A 17,342-nucleotide genomic window follows, 5' to 3' on the forward strand; every position below is an offset into this window, starting at 1 on the left:
GAACCACCATTAGACACACGTTCACCGGAGGGCTCGCCCTCGGGGTTTGCCTCAGACCGCTCGTTTTGGTGGGACAATCGAGGAGAGGAGAGGTGGCTGAGGGGCCCTTGGCAGGGAACGGACCCAGAGGGGAACGAGGGTGAGAGGGACATGGACGTGATGGGGGAGGACGTTGGGTTCGAGCATGGCGGCACGGAGATGGAAGCAGAGGAGAACGAGGTCGGCGAAGACATGGAGGACGAGCCGGATTTCTCTAACTGGATGCACGCCACGGGGGACGAACTGTATCCACCATTCACCCCCACAACGACGGAGCACCCAGCACCCCCGCCGGAGGAAGGGGAGGGGGGAAGGGGGGGCTTCGAGGGGGGGATGGATGTCAGGGGTTCAGGAGCAGAGTCACAGGAGAGGGAAGAAACGGAGAGCGAGGGGGAGGAGTCGGAAGGAAATGTCAGCGGCGACAGTAGTCCGAGGTCTCTGAGTCTCTCCAGTGACTCGGAGGATTCACAGAAAGGGGCCCCCATGGTCAGGGCAAGGGGGACACCTCGGGAAGAAGGGGCCAGAGGGGACTCAGAGAGTAACAGCTGGAAATCCGGACCAGCTTCCCCCCCAGAGTGCAGTAGGGGGGAGGAGTCCAAGGCATCGGGATCAGGGAGCGCGCAGGCAGAGGGAGAGCGTGAAGCAGGAGTGGCCACACCCTCGTCAGGGAGCGAGGAAACGGTCATCAGGAAAGTTAAACGCGCGCGCGCGCCAAGTTCAAATGTACAGGAGGGCGGCAAGGTGGGCAGCCCGGGTAGGGAGCCAGGTCCTAAAGCACGCCGAAGAGAGGGGGAGGAGTCAGAGGGGTCCAGCTCTGCGTCAGAAGAGTCCAGGAGGGAAGAGACCCCGGGGGGTAGTAAGACCCAGAGGAAGAGAGAGAGAAGGAGGAGGTGGAGTAAGATTAGAGTTTTAAGCTGGTGCACAGGGGGCGGAGATCCAGATAGAGCTTCGCCGGTCTAAAGCTCAGACGTAGAGCTGGGACGCTGAGATTTGTAAATGGAGACTATTCTTCAATAAAGACTTTGATACTGTACTACCGGCTAGCGTTGGTCCTTGGTGAGCTGGGACCCGGAGCCAGCTCTGACAATCATGAAAATAATTTTATAGCATTAAACAAACACAAACAATTCTTCCTGTTTTCAATTGCTCACTCTTAAAAAAGCAAAAGGGGTGAGGGTGGGGAAACAATGAAGGAAAGGAAATTGTCCTCCAAAACTTCCAAGGAGACCTCACTGCTGTTTATGGAGTAAAAAATTTATGATTTGGTCTGGCACTGGAAGAGCATGGATCAGGTGCAGACGACGTTTCCCGAGTGTCCTTCGTACTGCCACGCGGCACAAAGACATCAGACTCCTAGGGCAGCCTGTGATGCGACACACGAGAAAGAGACAAGGAGAAAAAAAGAAACAACTGAATACCACAGCAGACCCACAACTCCTAGTCCCACAAACACCTATGCCTAGTTAATACCTTTAGGCTGCATGCAGAAGTGAGAGGTGCACCCAGCTCTAAGCAGAACTTAGGGCTCACCGCTTTCACCCAGGGAAAACCCACTCTGCAGTGCTGAACTGGAGAGAATGTCAATTGGGCTTTCTGCAAATTGGTGTTTGCTCCGATTCAGCACTAAAGAGTGGGCTTTCCCGGAAATGCTCAGTCCCCTGCTTTCTAGGCACGAAACAAGTGGAAGTGTGGAAAAACCATAAGCAGGGAGAGTAAGAACTAAGCAGCGACTCTGCAGGAAGGAGCTGGTTGGATATCACTGCTGCTCACAAATCTGCACTAGTTGCTGATTTGTTACCAGGCCATATTCAAGGTGGTACTGTTAGTATATAAAAAGTCCTCAGTAGCTTCAGTTCAAGTTTACTTGAAGGATTGCCTAACTTTGTATGTGCCCACACAACTGCTTTGATCTGAAGAACTGGCACTTTTACACATACTTCATAAGGTTTGTTCTGGACTTGCAAGGAATTGATCATTCAGTGCAGCAGTACCTACAGCTGAACCCACTGACATTAGGCAGGCACCCTAAGGGAGCAGGTAGCGCTGTGGTCTAAACCACCGAGCCTCTTGGGCTTGCCGATCAGAAGGTTGGCAGTTTGAATCCACACAATGGGGTGAGCTCCTGTTGCTTTGTCCCAGCTCCTGCCAACCTAGCAGTTCAAAAGCACACCAGTGCAAGTAGATAAATAGGTATCGCTGTGGCGGGAAGGTAAACAGTGTTTCCGTGCACTCTGGTTTACGTCACGGTGTCCCATTGCACCAGAAGCGGTTTAGTCCTGCTGGCCACATGACACGGAAAGCTGTCTGTTCCCAGGCCCAACTCAAAGGGCTGGTTCTTACTTGTAAGGCTAAAACAGGTTTTATTGTGGTTGTATCTGTACTGCCTATCAAATTTAATATCATATGGTTTTATTATTATGTAGTATTCTGCACTCTTCTACTTTTAGTAGAAGAGCAGGGTATAAATAGATGATTTATGATGACTATTTAATCCTTATTATCTCAGGGAACATCGCCTCCTGCATGACTTCCATGCGCAGAGCTTTTTTTCAGCCGGAACTCACCAGAACTCAGTTCTGGCCCCTCTCAGGTGGGTGCCATGGCCATTCTAAGAGAGTGAGGGAGGTGTTCACGGTGAGTTCTGGCACTTCTTTTAATAGAAAAATAGCACTGTCCCTGCCACACCCACCTCTGCAGCACTGATGAGCTCCTCCTCTGAATTCCATCTTATGAGGAGCCTAGATTTATTTCTTTGTTTACAGTAAACAAACTTTATACACCAATTGACCATAGCAAAACCTCTAAAACCTTGTTTACAAGGAGTAGGGCTTCCTTGTAGGGACCCCAGTACTGTAGGTCACAACAAGATTCCTCCCTGCTAACTTACTCAAAATAGGCAAAAAGATTTCTGTCTCAGTTGGCCTTTGAAAAGGAATTCATTAATTGTTCTGGCTCTAATGTGGATTGTAGCTCTGTTTCTTCTTTGTTTTTACAGTTTTAGTTAAATTATTTTATTTTATGGGTGTTTTATTAGCTTTTTGTTTGTGTGCTGCTTTTGAAATTCATATGGAAAATTCTATATAAATTACTATAATTATTTAAATGAAAATCATATTCAGATACTACTAAATTTCCATGTTATGTATTAAAAACATTTTCATCAGTTAAAAAAATCCCCAATGAAAATTTAAACCAGCTGACAACCCTAATAGAGGTACTTTCAGTTCACTACGCACTCCTTTTGCAGGGATAGAATATGAATGCCAAAATAACTTTTTCCACTCACTCCTGGCTTCTTTGAACACCTGCAAGGCTTCTGGGTTCACTTTGATCCTTCCTGTAGCTCCTTCTCCCAGAGTCTCCCATTTCACCAGATTCAAGTTGGCACCGAAGTCAATCAAGAGGTTGACAAAAGCCACATCACACCCATGTCTCAAGACTGCATCCATGACACACACCGCAGAGCCCCTGGAGAAGCCCTGGATGTTGACGGGGCCACAGGAGTTAAAATCTGGGTTGGCTCCCGCTTGCAGAATCAGCCGGAAGCACGGCAGGTTGTGATAGGCTGCGCTAATGTACAGCGGGCAGACCACCAGGGAGGTAAGCGGCCGGGAAGATGGGCTGGGGGTCCCCGAGATCAAATGGTGATTGACATCCACATCAGCGCCATACCTGAGGAAAGAAAATGAAATTCATTTGGAAAGACTATGGCAACCCTGCTTTCATGAAGCTCTTTTGTGGCGGTGAGATGGTTGCTAGGCAAGCTGCAAAATCCTGCCCTGTTGGACTTTATGTGCCTTGGACCAAGCGGGATAGGAATAAAACCTTGTGAAGTCGAGCAGGAGGTGGTCGTCCTCCACCAGATTATGTACCTCTAGCGTTAGGTGAGAGCCAGTGGGGTGCAGTGTTTTCAGTGTCAGCCTTGGTCCTGGGGAGTCAAGGTTCAAATCCCCACTTGGATATGAAGCTTACTGGTTCAGCTTCACCTGCCTCACTGGGTTGCTGTGGGGATTAAAGGAGGAGGAGGAAAACCAAGAACACCACCTTGAGCTCCTTGGAGAAAAAGGTAGGATATAAATGCAATAAATACATAATAGGTGAAATCCTCAGACAACAGATAAAGACAATTCCAACAAGAAAGAAAAGCATGAGGCACTAAAGAAACTGGTGTGGCTGCATAAGGAGCTTGGAGAAGAAATGGAAGAAAGGGGAAATGACAAAGGAGGAGTATACACAAGTAGCACAGCTGCCCAGGGAAGGTCAGGTGGGTCAAAGCTCAAAATGAGCTCAGGCTTGAAAGAGGGGTGAAAAATAATAATAAAAGGTTTCTTTGGCTATGTCTGAAGTAAGATGAGAGTCAAGCAAGTGGCAGGTCCTCTGCATGGAGAAGACGGAGAAATGCTTCTGGGTGGCAGAGTGAAGGCCCACTTTGTCTCTGTCTTCACCCAAAAGGAAAGTGATGCCCAACCTGGTGATAACAGAATAAATGATGTAAGGAGGGAGATGCAGCCCAAGATAGGAAAGGGAACCCCTAGGTACTTTAAATGAACTTAAATCTCCAGGGCCTGAGGAGCTTCACTGAAGGGTACTAAAGGAGTTTGAGGATGTAATCTCAGAGCTTCTGTCTATAATCTTTGAGAATTCTTGGAGAACAGGTGAGGTCCCTACAGACTGCAGGTGGGCACAGGCTGTCCCCATCTTCAAAAGGGGGGCAGGGAGAGAGAAGATCCAGGTAGCTACCAACCAGTCAGCTTGACATCGATACCTGGAAAGGTCCTAAAAAGCATAATTAAACATTTAGTATGTTAGCACTCAGAAATGCAGGCTGTGATTACAAAGACCCAGCATGGGTTTCTCAAAAATAAGTTATGCCAGACAAATCTCTTTTTTTTAACAATAGAGTTAGAAGCTTGGTGGGTCAGGGGAATGCTGTGGACATAGTGTGTCTTGATTTCAGTAAGGCTTTTGACAAAGTTCTTCGTGATATTCTTGTGAAGAAGCTGGTAAAATGTGGGTTGAATAAGGTAACTGTTAGGTGAATTTGTAACTGGTTGACTGACTGATCCCAAGGAGTGTTCCTTAAAGGTTCCTCATCATCCTGGGAAAATGTGACAAGTGGGGTGCCGCAGGGTTCTGTTCTGGGCCTGTTGTTGTTCAACGTCTTTATAAACAACTTGGATGAAGGGATTGTGGGGGTGTTCATCAAATTTGCAGATGACACCAAACTGGGAGGGGTAGCTAATGCCACAGAAGACAGAATCAGAATTCAAAGTGACCTTAACAGATTGGATAACTGGGCCCAAGCTAAAAAAATGAATTTCAATAGGGACAAACAACAAGTTCTACACTTAGAACCAGCTGTACCAATATACGATGGGGGACACCCAGTCAGTAGTACATGTGAAAAGGAGGTCTTAGCAGAACACAAGTTTAACATGAGTTAGTGTGATGCAGCAGCAAACAAAAAAACAAAAAAAACCCCCACCCCACTAATGTTATTTTAGGTTACATCAACAATAGCATAGATCCTGATCAAGGGAAGTAATGGTCTTATTTTACTCTGCCTTGGTCAGAACACACCTGGAATGCTGTATCCAGTTCTGGTTCCCCAATTTAAGGAAAATATTGACCAACTGGAACATGTACAGAGGAGGGTGATCAGGGTGCTCAAGGCTCTGCCAACCAAGTCTGATGAGGAACTGTTGAAGGAGCTGGGCATGTCTAGCCTGCAAAAAAGGAGACTGAGGAGATATGATAGCCATCTTCAAATATCTCAAGGTCTGTCACATGGAGGATGAGCAAGCTGGTTTTCTTCTGCACAGGAGAGTAGGAACTGAACCAGTGGATTCAAGTTACTGAAACATCAGGAAGAACTTTCAGACAGTAAGAGCTGTTTGGCAGTGGAACGGAGGTGGTGGACTCTCCTTCCTTGGAGATTTTTAAGCAGAGGTTGGATGGTCATCTGTCATGGATGCTTTAGCTGAGAATCCTGCATTGCAGGGGGTGGACTAGATGACCCTTGGAGTCCCTTCCTACTCTACAATTCTACAATTCTCTGACTATAACTGCATCATCAAATTTGCTCTCGGTTGCTACACTGGCTCCCTGTGCTGTCAGGTTCAGGCTGGGTTTTTCTTTAGCCGTCTGGCCACCTTGCCCTCTTTGCCTCTCACTGCACTGACGATTCCTGTCTCTCCCTCTTCAGTTTCAGAAGCTACAAATTCGCATGAGCATCAGGGTGAGGCAAAGAGGCTTTGTTAAATCCCTCTCTAAAGGTAGTGCCAATTAAATCTGCTTTTCACCGCATGTGGTTGCAGACAAGAATATATATCTGCCAAGTAGCCAGCTTGCTAGTTGCTAGGATAGCTTTCACAGGGCAAGATGGAAACAGAGAGTGTTTAGCAATATTCAGAATGTAAACTATGAAAGCCAAGACTCCAGAGATGTGCTGGTGCGAAAGAATTGTGCCGCCCTCTGTGGGAAAACTGGGGGAAAGCCCAGACTGAGCTCTCCCCAACTAAAATGAAGAATCACATATGCTATCCTGACTCTTTTGCGAAGCATAAGATTGAGGTTGTCTAAAATGTGGCCCAATAGAGGAGAGGGATGGGGGGACACAGATTCCTTAAAAGAGCCAGTCCAACAGGACTGCAGAAGCACAGAACCAAAAGTTACGAAAGGTATTCCAGCCGATCTCCTGCCTCAATTAAGTACAGTTCTCCCCATGCATGGATCACCCCCCTCAGTGCAGGCCACAGTATGCCATATCCATAACTTAAGGGAGATTTCGGAAGAATTTAGGTTAAGTGTTGACAAAATCCTCCAGCATTTATTACTGATAAGATCATGAGGTTTGAGATTCTGCCCTGTAATGTACAGTGGTACCTCACATTAAGAACTTAATTCGTTCCAGAGGTCCATTCTTAACCTGAAACTCTTCTTAACCTAAAGCACCACTTTAGCTAATGGGGCCTCCCGCTGCCGCTGCACGATTTCTGTTCTCATCCTGAAGCAAAGTTCTTAACCCAGGGTACTATTTCTGGGTTAGCGGTGTCTGTAACCTGAAGTGTCTGTAACCTGATGCGTCTGTAACCTGAGGTACCACTGTATTTTGAATCCTTCCTGGGCAACCCAGTCAGATGGGTGGGATATAAATAATAAAATCATTATTATTATTCCTCCCCACTCCCCAAAATAGGTGGGCCAGGGGCCAACCTAAGACAAATTCACAGAGTCATGCAGTGTCTCAGTATTCAGGAAAGAGGCTGTGTTAAAAGGCATATTACACCTTTCCTGGCCTTGTTGGAAACGAGTGCAGTGGTCAAGCTGATGCTGTTTTGAAATGGAAAATTGGTGGCTGCAATGTACACACTAACTTTACCTTCTGATATCTGAATATTGACCACAACCATAGAATTCCCACAAGGGAGTCATTGCTAAGTCAATAAAAAGGCAAAGCACATGAGCAGCTCAGCTTTCAGCAGAGGGAGCTGCAAGAGGCCTTGGCTAGATTCTCTGGGCTGGACTCACACGTCTTCCCTAACTAGAAGTGAGCAATGGCTAAGAGCCTGGGCTGTGAGACGGCTGGTGCAATTCTTACTACAGCCATGAACTCACAAGACGGTTTTAGGTAAGCCTCTGCCTTTTGCCTTCAGTCCCCCTACCTGCTATATGCAAATAATAACAACAACACTAGAGGACTGTTTTAGATCATGCATATTAAGTACTTTGAATATTAGAAGTACTCTATTAATATGAAGTAGTAGTATTACTGTGCTGATCTTCCTCCTCTATCCCATACCAACTCAAGGGGGAGAGAGGGGGGGGAATTGGGGGTGCCACTGGGGTAGCCCCATTTTTGGTTGCTTACCACTTGTCCTGCCTCTTTGGCCCTTTAATGTGACTGTTCCAGTGCTGTCAACTCACACAAACACCAACAGCATTGCCGAACTTGTTGCCTTCTAGAGATCTCCTCACTATTGACAGACACAAAGATGCACACACCTTCAGGAAACCAACCTTTTGGGATAATAACAGCTGGCAGAGTAGAAAAGCATGGACAGCAGCAGCAGCAAAAATGGGAAATGGCAGCTCGTCAAATAAATGGCCAAGTATTCGTTTTCTGTTTATTGCTAGACAGATCTCAAAGAGTTGAGCAGGATTTCAAAGCTCTCACTGAGAGCAACATGTTTGTTTGCAATGTAAATCCTGCAGACTAGTTGCGCTTGCCAAGGCAAAAGTCACCAGAAGCAGAGCAGTTGTGTTTGGCTCTGCTGTAACCAGGAAGGGATTCCACTCTAAGCAGAGTCTCCAAATGTCCCTACGGAGTAATTATATGACTTAGGAATAACTTTACCTTCCCATCCAAACAGTCTAAGCATGAGGTTCTGCTTTCCTAATTATATATTTCCATTCTACCTCCACTCCCTGGTTAATAAGGAAAGGGTGATATTATTCTGTGCCAGGTTTGTGGGGGAAAGTCCTGGTTATGTCTGTATGTAGAACTTACTACTCATTGCGGTGCTGGAAAATACCACTTTGAAGAACACAGACAATTCCCTGTGAAGTCAGTCAGCACTATCTGCAGGCTCAGAGACTAGTCAGGCTACATAAAATCATGGGGTGGCACATGGTCTGCTTACAGTTTTTGTTTTCTGATTTGGCCTTTCAGGAGAGGGAATTCTCCAGAACCCTTTCACATGATGAGGAAAGAGCCTCCTACTCATGAAAAGGCAGTTCTACCTGATAGAATCCTAGAACCATGGAGTTGGAAGGGACCCCAGTCACCAAGTCCAACCCCATGCAACGCTGGAATCTTAGCTAAAGCATCCGTGGCCTCTCATGCCAGAGTGTTGCCCATGAAAAGGCTGACAAGTGAAACTAAATTTGTAAGATGTTTTCTGATTCTGCAAGAGTGTTTGAAAGGATAAGAACTGCTGTAGAGCTTATCAGTTTGAGCAACACTTGCCCAAGTAATTGCAAAACAGTGGTAGTGGCTATTTGCTTTCTGCTCATCCTGGTTTTTCAGCTCCAACTGTTTTTGTTTTGCAATTTAATTTTGAAAATATCCAAGAATGGCCTCCTGAATCTTGCTGTCAACCTTCTTTCTCACCACCCCAAATAAAAAATGGTGTCCCTGCTTCTGAATGGCTGTCAGGAGATGAATCCGACGTGCACCTGGAAAGTTGTATTGCAGTCTAGTTGAGGGATGGGAAGCAGAAGCAATATTAAATGTATTCACTTCTCAGACCTTCTAATATTTCTTTTCCCACACAGACACATGAAAAGCCATCTCAGATAAACCACATACACTGTGAATTGAAAATGGGAACACAGGTGTACTTTCAGTGTAGCTGCATGCATTGCTAAACTAGGGCATGTGTCAGATGGATGGTTTATCATGTTCCCAGGTCAGAAATGTTGGAGAGATGTTCTAACATAGGACAGTCCCTTCCCCCCCAAAAGTAAATTTGCTTAGGTCATAATTTTTAGGGTCAAGCTAGACTGGATGTGGAATTTTGTTTGCTTGCTTTAGCAGCTGGGCATATGTATGTATCTGTAGTATTTTACTGGACGAGTGCATTTTCTGTAGTATGAGTGGCATAACTGATATTTTAAGCGTTCCACAAAGCAATTTAAACTGATTAATAGCTGTATTTCAACTTGACAATCTGGTATTAGCATAGTCATCATGATAGAGAAATTATTTAATGAGAAGATATTGGCCAGGGTCAGTTAATTTTAAACTTGAAAGCTTTCCAAAGTCTACATTTAATATTGCTGGCCAAGAGTCCTTGCAGCAGAAGTATAAATCTGCACACCATCACCTTACACCAAAGGGGCTGTTGATCCATAGATCATGGAGATGCAAGAAACCTTGGATGTGGTTCTGACATGTGGGTCTGCCACCATCACATGTGGTTTGGCTCACAGAACTGAATGGCTCAGCTGCCTCCACTGCGACATGACACTTCAAACATCAGCTTTTCAGATCTGTATACAGAAAATTTTATGTGTACACCTAACTAAGTAAAGTGGTGTTTAATTAATGGGTGTTTAAGAATGTGTATCTATCTTATCTATTGTAGGCATTTATCTCCCACCCTTCAACAAGTTTATTGGAAGGCACACCTATTAGAGACTTGGGACTGGTGGTGTGAGTGGCTCTTGAGTACACAATCCTGGTGGCAATCCCAGGGGTTATTTGTTTGTTTGTTTGGCTCCGGACGTATTTGCCCTAGAATGCCAACTCTTTATCTGCCTTCAGACCCCAGGTTAAGGCAATGTGTTATTGGTGAAGGCTGTAATCTGTCTGGTTCTCATACCAGGGATTGTTTCTGGCTTTGTTGCTTCTCTCTTTGAATTCTGCTGGCTACAATTTCATTGTAGTGGTGAGACATATTTTTAACCATTTTTTATGTTTTTATGACTTGTTCACTACCAGTTGCCTTGAGGGTGGAGAGGTGGGGTCAAAATGGGACTTTAAATGTTTGACAAGACAGAAGATAGAAAGCCAGACCTTCAAGAGGGGACATGAAGGTCTTTGACCTGCAATCCCTGTTCCACATGTCAGCCATCAGCATGGGACATTGCAGCTGCTGTGTGAATAACTCATATATGTTCTTATTCTCAGAATGGTCAGGAAGGGAAGAATAAAAGTGTGCCGTCTTGAGCATGTTTTTGTCAGAATGGTAACATATTAAATTTTGCAAAGAAGAAAAAGACGAAGTGTAGATATTTGAAAGGATTCTGAATTTCTCCTACCCTAAAAATGGAATTCCCAAGTCTTTCCATTTTCTGAGGAACCTCCCCCAACTCTGCCTATCTTCTTTCACTGACAATTGCTGCCTGTTGGAATTGGGCAACTGAGAATCCTTTCCGTAGCAAACATACCCTATTTGGCTGACCGGCAATTGGCTCCTGGGCAAAGATGAAGCAAAATCACTCTGTACTTACCTGATCAGCTCTCTCAGGATGTCAGTGCTGCCTACCCGGGCAGCATGATACACAGGGGTGCTGCGGTGGTGACGGCTCCCATTGGGGTCAGCTCCGGCTTGCAGAAGGATCTGTGCGCATTCCAGATGCCCATTCACAACAGCTACGTACAGGGCAGTTTGCCCTTTCACGTCCACAAGATCAATCTCTGCCCCTTTCTGAATCAGGAAATCCACACAGTTTCCATGTCCTGCCGTGGCAGCAATCCGCAGCGGCGTACAAGGCAGCCAACCACAACACCACACAGATTTCTCATTGATGCGGCTGAAGAAAGCAAAAGCAGCACAACTAAGTAATCCATGATCGTGCCTGGATCTTGCCTTGCCTCCCCCTGTGAGCATGCACTGTTCTCAGCAAGTGTGGGGCAAAAATTAAGAATTCTTTCCCTGGATGTCCTATGTTATCCATAACAACAATTTTCTGACAGCATGGGAATAAAATCACGTCACATGCAGCCTTTGCTAACCTGCCACTCTTCAGTTGTTTTGGACTACGATTCCAATCAGCCCCGTCCAGTATCCATTTGATACAAACAGTCTGTCACTGTTTGTGCACACATGCACACCCAAACCTATATGCAACCCCAGCTTAGATACATACACCCAGAATTACATACGCCTGAATAATTCATACAGGAAGGCTACCCATAATCTGAACTCTACAAAAATGGACAGTACAGATCTGATAGATGGAATAAATGTGCAGATGGAACCTGGAACATACAGAGCCCAGGAGGAGGATCAGCAGGGGATCCCTCTCTTCATACATCCCTTTGAACCCTCAGTGCTCCTCAGCGACTATTTGCATGAGGCTAAAATGTACTCAGGGCTAAAGTGTTTGATTTATCACCTGAGAATCCATGCTCCATTTCAGTAAAATTGAGAGTTACCTTTGGAAGCTCTCTTCCTCCAACAGGTTTTTAATGGTTTGCAAGTCTCCCACATAAGCGGCATCATGCAGTCGGGTGTCTTCACAGTGCTCGATGGGGTGGTCACAGAATTGTTCCTTCAGCCACTCCTTCAGATTGCGACCTGTGCTGGAGAGATTGTTGCTGCTTTAGGTCATAAAACTCAGCAGGAGTTCAGCCCTGACCAGGAGGTTCTGCTATGGTCACTGGAGTAACCCACTGCGGATGAGAAAGAAGCAGGGCCACAAGAGAGGCCTTAACCACATTTACCTTTTGCTCAGGTCTGTGCTTTAAAGCTCCATATCCAACCAACCGCTCTTTCTTTCACCCCAAAACATTCTCTGTAAAAACCCACTCTTTAAAGCTGAAGTGCGACCAATGGCAATTCAGGTTCTGTGAACTGCTGTTTGCTCTTATTCAGTGGTAAAGACACGGAGCTTTAAAGCACAGACCATGCCTGGAAAGCACAGAGGAGAGGTAAGTGTGGAGAAGCCCTGGGGCCTGAGATATTTTCAACCTCTTTGAGACCCTGTACAGACTGCTTGTTGCTTTTTCCAGATATTTGAAGGTCATGTGGCAGGACTATTTTGCCCTCAAGTATAAGATGTTATTTTATAGGTTTTATAGGTTGGGAAGAAAATAGCTAAAACATCAGCAAAACCTATTTGACAAGAGACCATTGTGGGACATAGCACTATCCTACTGTCTCCAAACATCCGAATAATTATTGTTTACAATCATCCAATATGTCCTGAAAACAAATGGCTTTGCATGCAGCGAACAGGTGTTCGAGCCACTTACCGTCACATTTAAAAATATCAAAGATTTGTAAAGTTGCCTAACATGTTTCATAATATGGCTCCTCCATTATACCCAGCCAAATAAGCATGAGGCAAAATGTCCCTAGATATATTCTGAGCAGTCTCCTTTGCTCAAGGACTCCTTGAAATGTGACCTAGCACAATGCAGACAAAAGATACTTGTAACATACAAAGTGCTTTGTGATGTTTAGAGTTGTTTCCTAGCTTGGAGCTTCAGAACAAAAGTAAATGAACACAATCATGTGGCACTCCTTCCCTACAAGATCAAGATACAAATAAACAGGTTCAACAAAACCAATTTTCAGTTGAATTATATTAGCAACTACCTAGGGAAAACAGGGAAACTAACATAATTAGACATCAGCGATCGAGTCCTAATTCTCTCACTGTGATTGTAAACCTATGTTTGGAGTGTTTTCCTCCAGGTTGGGGCCTCAAACTCATACAGACTGCAATACAAAGACTTATCTATCACCACATCATCTAGAAAACAACATGAAAAATTAGTTTAGTAACTATGTATAAGAACCTGTGATGAAATCTGTTATTAACATTTTCTGGGAATCCCAGGAAGCGAAGCAAACATGAATTAAGAATAATTGCTTGCTGCATTAAAAGCCACAATCTTCAAACCCATTTGCTAGAATGACTGAGAACAACTGTGCGGCCTGGGAATCCATTAGCAGACAATTACATTTCTTCCCCAAACAAGTCACTGTGATCTGATTAGGTGAAATTAAATTATAATTGCATGTGTAAGATTCAGAGATATTTGCCTGTTAAATATTCTGAAGGTATTCTGTAACATATCCTACTAATAATACAATGTTCTCTCTCTCTCTCTCTCTCTCTCTCGTGTGTGTGTGTGTGTGTGTGTGTGTGTTTGCTGGTGTTATAGAGGAGTGGCTGATGCCTTTTTCAAAATCTGTAGATGTTCAAGACAGTATAGTGCTTTAAATTTGCTCATGAAAGTTAATCTCAGCAAAGCCCCAGATATACACAGAAAAGCCTGTTTGAAGCATTTCCACACACAAACGCTCATCCGACACTCCTTGCTTCCTGTATTTGGGTGAGGAAGCAGATTCTGTACTCACACTGCTAAGTCTCCCAATTTACCCTTTGAATATTAGAGTAAAGAACTGTGCTTCGTTAATTTATTAAATTTGTATCTTTTCTTTCCACCACACTGAACACTATTGCAATGAGGGTAAAACCCAAGGAGGAGGGGCAAGGGCTTCTGTATTGCTGGTATATGCATTCAGTGTTTGTAGAAAATCAAAGCACCACCAATGGGCGTAGCCAGGATTTTTGTTAGCGGGGAACAGAACCTTGGATTTATATTGATTTTTATTCATTTTGATTGATTGGGGCGGGGAGCCGCCCTCCTGGCTATGCCCATGGCACCACCATTATCCCTATTTTAACGAAACCAATAGCAGGGGACACGGAGCAACATTTTCCCCCCATTCATCTGGCAGCTGAGCTAAGAATACAGGTCACTTGATGTCCCAGCCCACAAAAGTGACCACAGTCCCCAGCAGAGTGCTTCAAAAAACAAAAAAGCACAAGCTTTTTTTGAAAGCCCTGGCTTATTGCATACAACCTGCTTTTATCAAACGCCGTCCAGTAGATCATGGTGAGGATTAAAGCTAACTAGTTAATTAGAAAGGCTATTTTCCACGATCAGTGAATAACTGCCAAAAATCACGCGCAAACAATCCCTCCCTCGCTGAGCCTCAAAACAGAAGCGGGAGGGATCAGAAGTAACAGGTTGTAAATAGGAGCAAGATGAGCGCCGGATGCGTCTCAAGTGCTCGAGTGCCCAGGGAGCCGCTTAAGTCTCTTGAGGATCCTGGTAAATTTAAGCAGAAACCTGTTTGGTTTAGTTTGTTCAGCGTTTTCGAAGTCCACTCTGATAGGGGCCTGAGAGATACTCGGGTGGAAAATTCAATATCGGAATAAATATGCACCACTTACTGGAAAGAAGCAGCTGACACGAACGGATGAACACATACACACAAACACACAGACACGCGTTTGACTCTTTTTAGCGTGTCAGATCCCCCTGAAAGGAAGACGGGTCCCCGGCGCCCCGCACGTTACCTGCCTGGCCCCGCGCGGCCCCCGGAGGAGCCCCTGGGGCTTCCGGGCTCCCCTCGGCCTCGCCCGCCGGCCTCGCCTCGGCCATCAGCCCCGCAGGGAGCGCGGCCTGGCCGGCCTCTCCGGCTGCCTCTCCCGGCGCCGCCGGCGCTCTCGCCCGATTGGCGGAGAGGCCACCGCGCCAGGGCTGCCCGCTTCGGCTTAAGGTGGTTCGCGGAAGTTCGCGGAAGTTAAGGTGGTTCGCGGAAGTCTTTCCCCTTCGGGTTTCGCGTGGGGTCGGAGCAGGAAAGGCGAAAGCGTTTGGGGGCTCGATAGGTTTCCGTTTTTAAAAGATGCCTGAGAGGAGACCGGATAGAGGCTGGTCAAGTTGTGAGAACTCTGCCTTTTGGCGGGGCTGCGCCTGCCCTTCGGAACTCCCCGCCTCGTGACACCAGGCAGGCGCCCTCCCTGCGCTCTTTCCAGAGGCGCCTGCTTAAAACAACATTCCTCTTTAGACAGGCTTGCCCAGATGATTAGAAAGCTGGTGGGAATGCCAATCTATTTTAGCTCCTGTGTGTTTTAAAGTTTGCTTGTAAATTTCTGAAAATTTTATTGTTTTATCTTTTGGGGGGGGGAACGCTTTGAAGTTTTGTTTTGTTTTACAATCGAGCGGTGTATAACTTTTATGAAACAAACATTAATAACGTGAATACAGAATCGTTTCTCTATCAGAACACTAGAAAGCCATTGAGACTGATGGGCAGTAGATTCAGGACAGAGGTGCCAGCTGCCAGGAACCCTGGGGGCCCAAGCACCCACAGATTTGCCGGTGAAGGGGCTGGGCACCCACAGATTTTGGTGCCAGGGCCACTCACGCTTCATGGCAGCCACAGCCCCAGGCACCCACAGTTGCAGGGCAAAGTTGGCACTCCTGATTCAGGACAGGTAAAAAGAAACTACTGTATTTTTTGCTCTACAAGACTCACCTTTTCCCTCCTAAAAAGTAAGGGGAAATGTGTGTGCGTCTCATGGAGCGAATGCAGGCTGCGCAGCTATCCCAGAAGCCAGAACAGCAAGAGGGATGTCTGCTTTCACTGCACAGCGATCCCTCTTGCTGTTCTGGCTTCTGAGATTCAGAATATTTTTTTTCTTGTTTTTCTCCTCCAAAAACTAGGTGCGTCTTGTGGTCTGGTGCGTCTTATAGAGCGAAAAATACAGTACTTCTTCCACACAGTCCATACGCCTGGAATTCACTCGCACCTGATGTGGTGATGACTACACAATTAAATGGTTCTAAAGGGGATTTGACAAATTTGTGAAGGTGAAGCCGATTGAAGGCAATTGGCTAAATGGAACATTCATGTTCAGAAGCAGCACACCTCTGGCAGAAGGCCAGTTGCGCTGTGTGTGTGTGTGTGTCTCTGTCTCTGTCAAACAACAGGGTTAACAAACCTGACGGCCCTTCAGGTATTTGAAGGTTACGGATCCCAGACTCTGGAACTCCTGCCCTGGAGAAGCAAGATTGGCTCCCTCTTCTGCCGGCAGATGAATATATTGTTTTTACTGTATTGTATTATTATTATCAAACACTGCTGTGTAATCTGATGGATGAAAAGGAGTTTAAAATTTTTTAAAAAGAAAGAAAAAAAGTGGGAATTCTGGTTATACTTTTTTGCACAGTAGGAAAGCTGTATACATATGGGGTCTTATTACCTCAAGCCGTGCTTTCAAAATATAATAAAATAAATGTGTTGTAAGTTGTTTGGAGAGCTCTGTGTAAAAAATAATAAATTATGATAAACTTCCAACAATTAAAATGCTGTGTAAAAAATAAACCAGACAAATGGAAGAGAAATCTGCATGTTTTTGTAGCGCTGCAGCATTTACGGTATATTAGATTTTTTTTAAAAAAATTAGACTAACAATTCTATAAGCATGTCTTAAGTTTTTGTTACCTGTTGTTTTGTACAAAATACGCAGAACTTTAGAGAAAGTAAGCACAGCATTATCCACAGCATCTTGTCATGTTTGCTTTCACTATGGTTGCTGGTCCTTTCCACAAGCCCATCAACATCTGGAAAATCTAGAGGGGTGTTTTAGAGAGGGAACAGGCATTGTTCAGGTGTGGCAGATGGTCTGCCTGCTTTTTTCTGTCTCTCTCTGTGTGTTTGTGTAGGAGAATGCTTGCTTTGCTTTTACTTTTCGCTTCAGAACAGCTGTTGAGCTTTTGTGTGAAAGAAAAGTTGGGCTCAGTTATGCCCTCTGAAAAACCAACCAGTTTGAAGAAAGAGAAAGAGCAGAGATGGATACAGCACAGAAGCTCACACCAAAAGGCTAACACAGCAGAGTGTTCCCCAAACTTCCTTCTCACTAGATACATATCTTGTTTTAAACTGCCACTTTCCTCCTCTCAACGTCGATTGTGATGCGACATTACAGATCCTCCAGTGAGGGCTGTGCGATGACCACCTCAAGTTTTTCCATAAATAGGAATAAATATA

At 45.3% G+C, this 17,342-nt stretch overlaps 1 protein-coding gene across 3 annotated transcripts; it reads right to left on the bottom strand.

Annotated features, from left to right (window-relative positions):
* Positions 1 to 1,125: 1,125 nt before the first annotated feature.
* ASB1 (ankyrin repeat and SOCS box containing 1) lies at positions 1,126 to 14,989 on the bottom strand. 3 transcript variants are annotated; one of them, XM_083402197.1, is made up of 6 exons: positions 14,866 to 14,989; positions 11,924 to 12,065; positions 10,996 to 11,298; positions 4,030 to 4,041; positions 3,326 to 3,711; positions 1,126 to 1,402 (listed from the first exon to the last, which is right to left on the bottom strand). In XM_083402197.1, exons 1-6 carry the CDS (start codon positions 14,948 to 14,950, stop codon positions 1,269 to 1,271), a joined length of 1,062 nt encoding a protein of 353 aa, XP_083258323.1. In that variant the 5' UTR covers positions 14,951 to 14,989; the 3' UTR covers positions 1,126 to 1,268. The 3 variants fall into 3 exon arrangements, with proteins under 3 accessions (XP_083258323.1, XP_083258322.1, XP_083258324.1); XM_083402196.1 differs by having other exon boundaries at positions 4,030 to 4,092; XM_083402198.1 differs by lacking the exon at positions 4,030 to 4,041.
* Positions 14,990 to 17,342: the final 2,353 nt, after the last annotated feature.

The sequence above is a fragment of the Podarcis tiliguerta genome (genome assembly GCF_965153285.1).
Source record: "Podarcis tiliguerta genome assembly, chromosome: 1".
NCBI classification, from domain to species: domain Eukaryota; kingdom Metazoa; phylum Chordata; class Lepidosauria; order Squamata; family Lacertidae; genus Podarcis; species Podarcis tiliguerta.

Excerpts from the sequence above, each read along its gene's own strand:
- ASB1 (XM_083402196.1), bottom strand. The coding sequence starts at position 14,950 with ATGGCCGAGGCGAGGCCGGCGGGCGAGGCCGAGGGGAGCCCGGAAGCC. Across the intron at positions 12,066-14,865 it reads GGCCGCGCGGGGCCAGGCAG|GTCGCAATCTGAAGGAGTGG; the intron begins GTAACGTGCGGG and ends TCTCCAGCACAG. Across the intron at positions 11,299-11,923 it reads GAGGAAGAGAGCTTCCAAAG|CCGCATCAATGAGAAATCTG; the intron begins GTAACTCTCAAT and ends TGCTTTCTTCAG.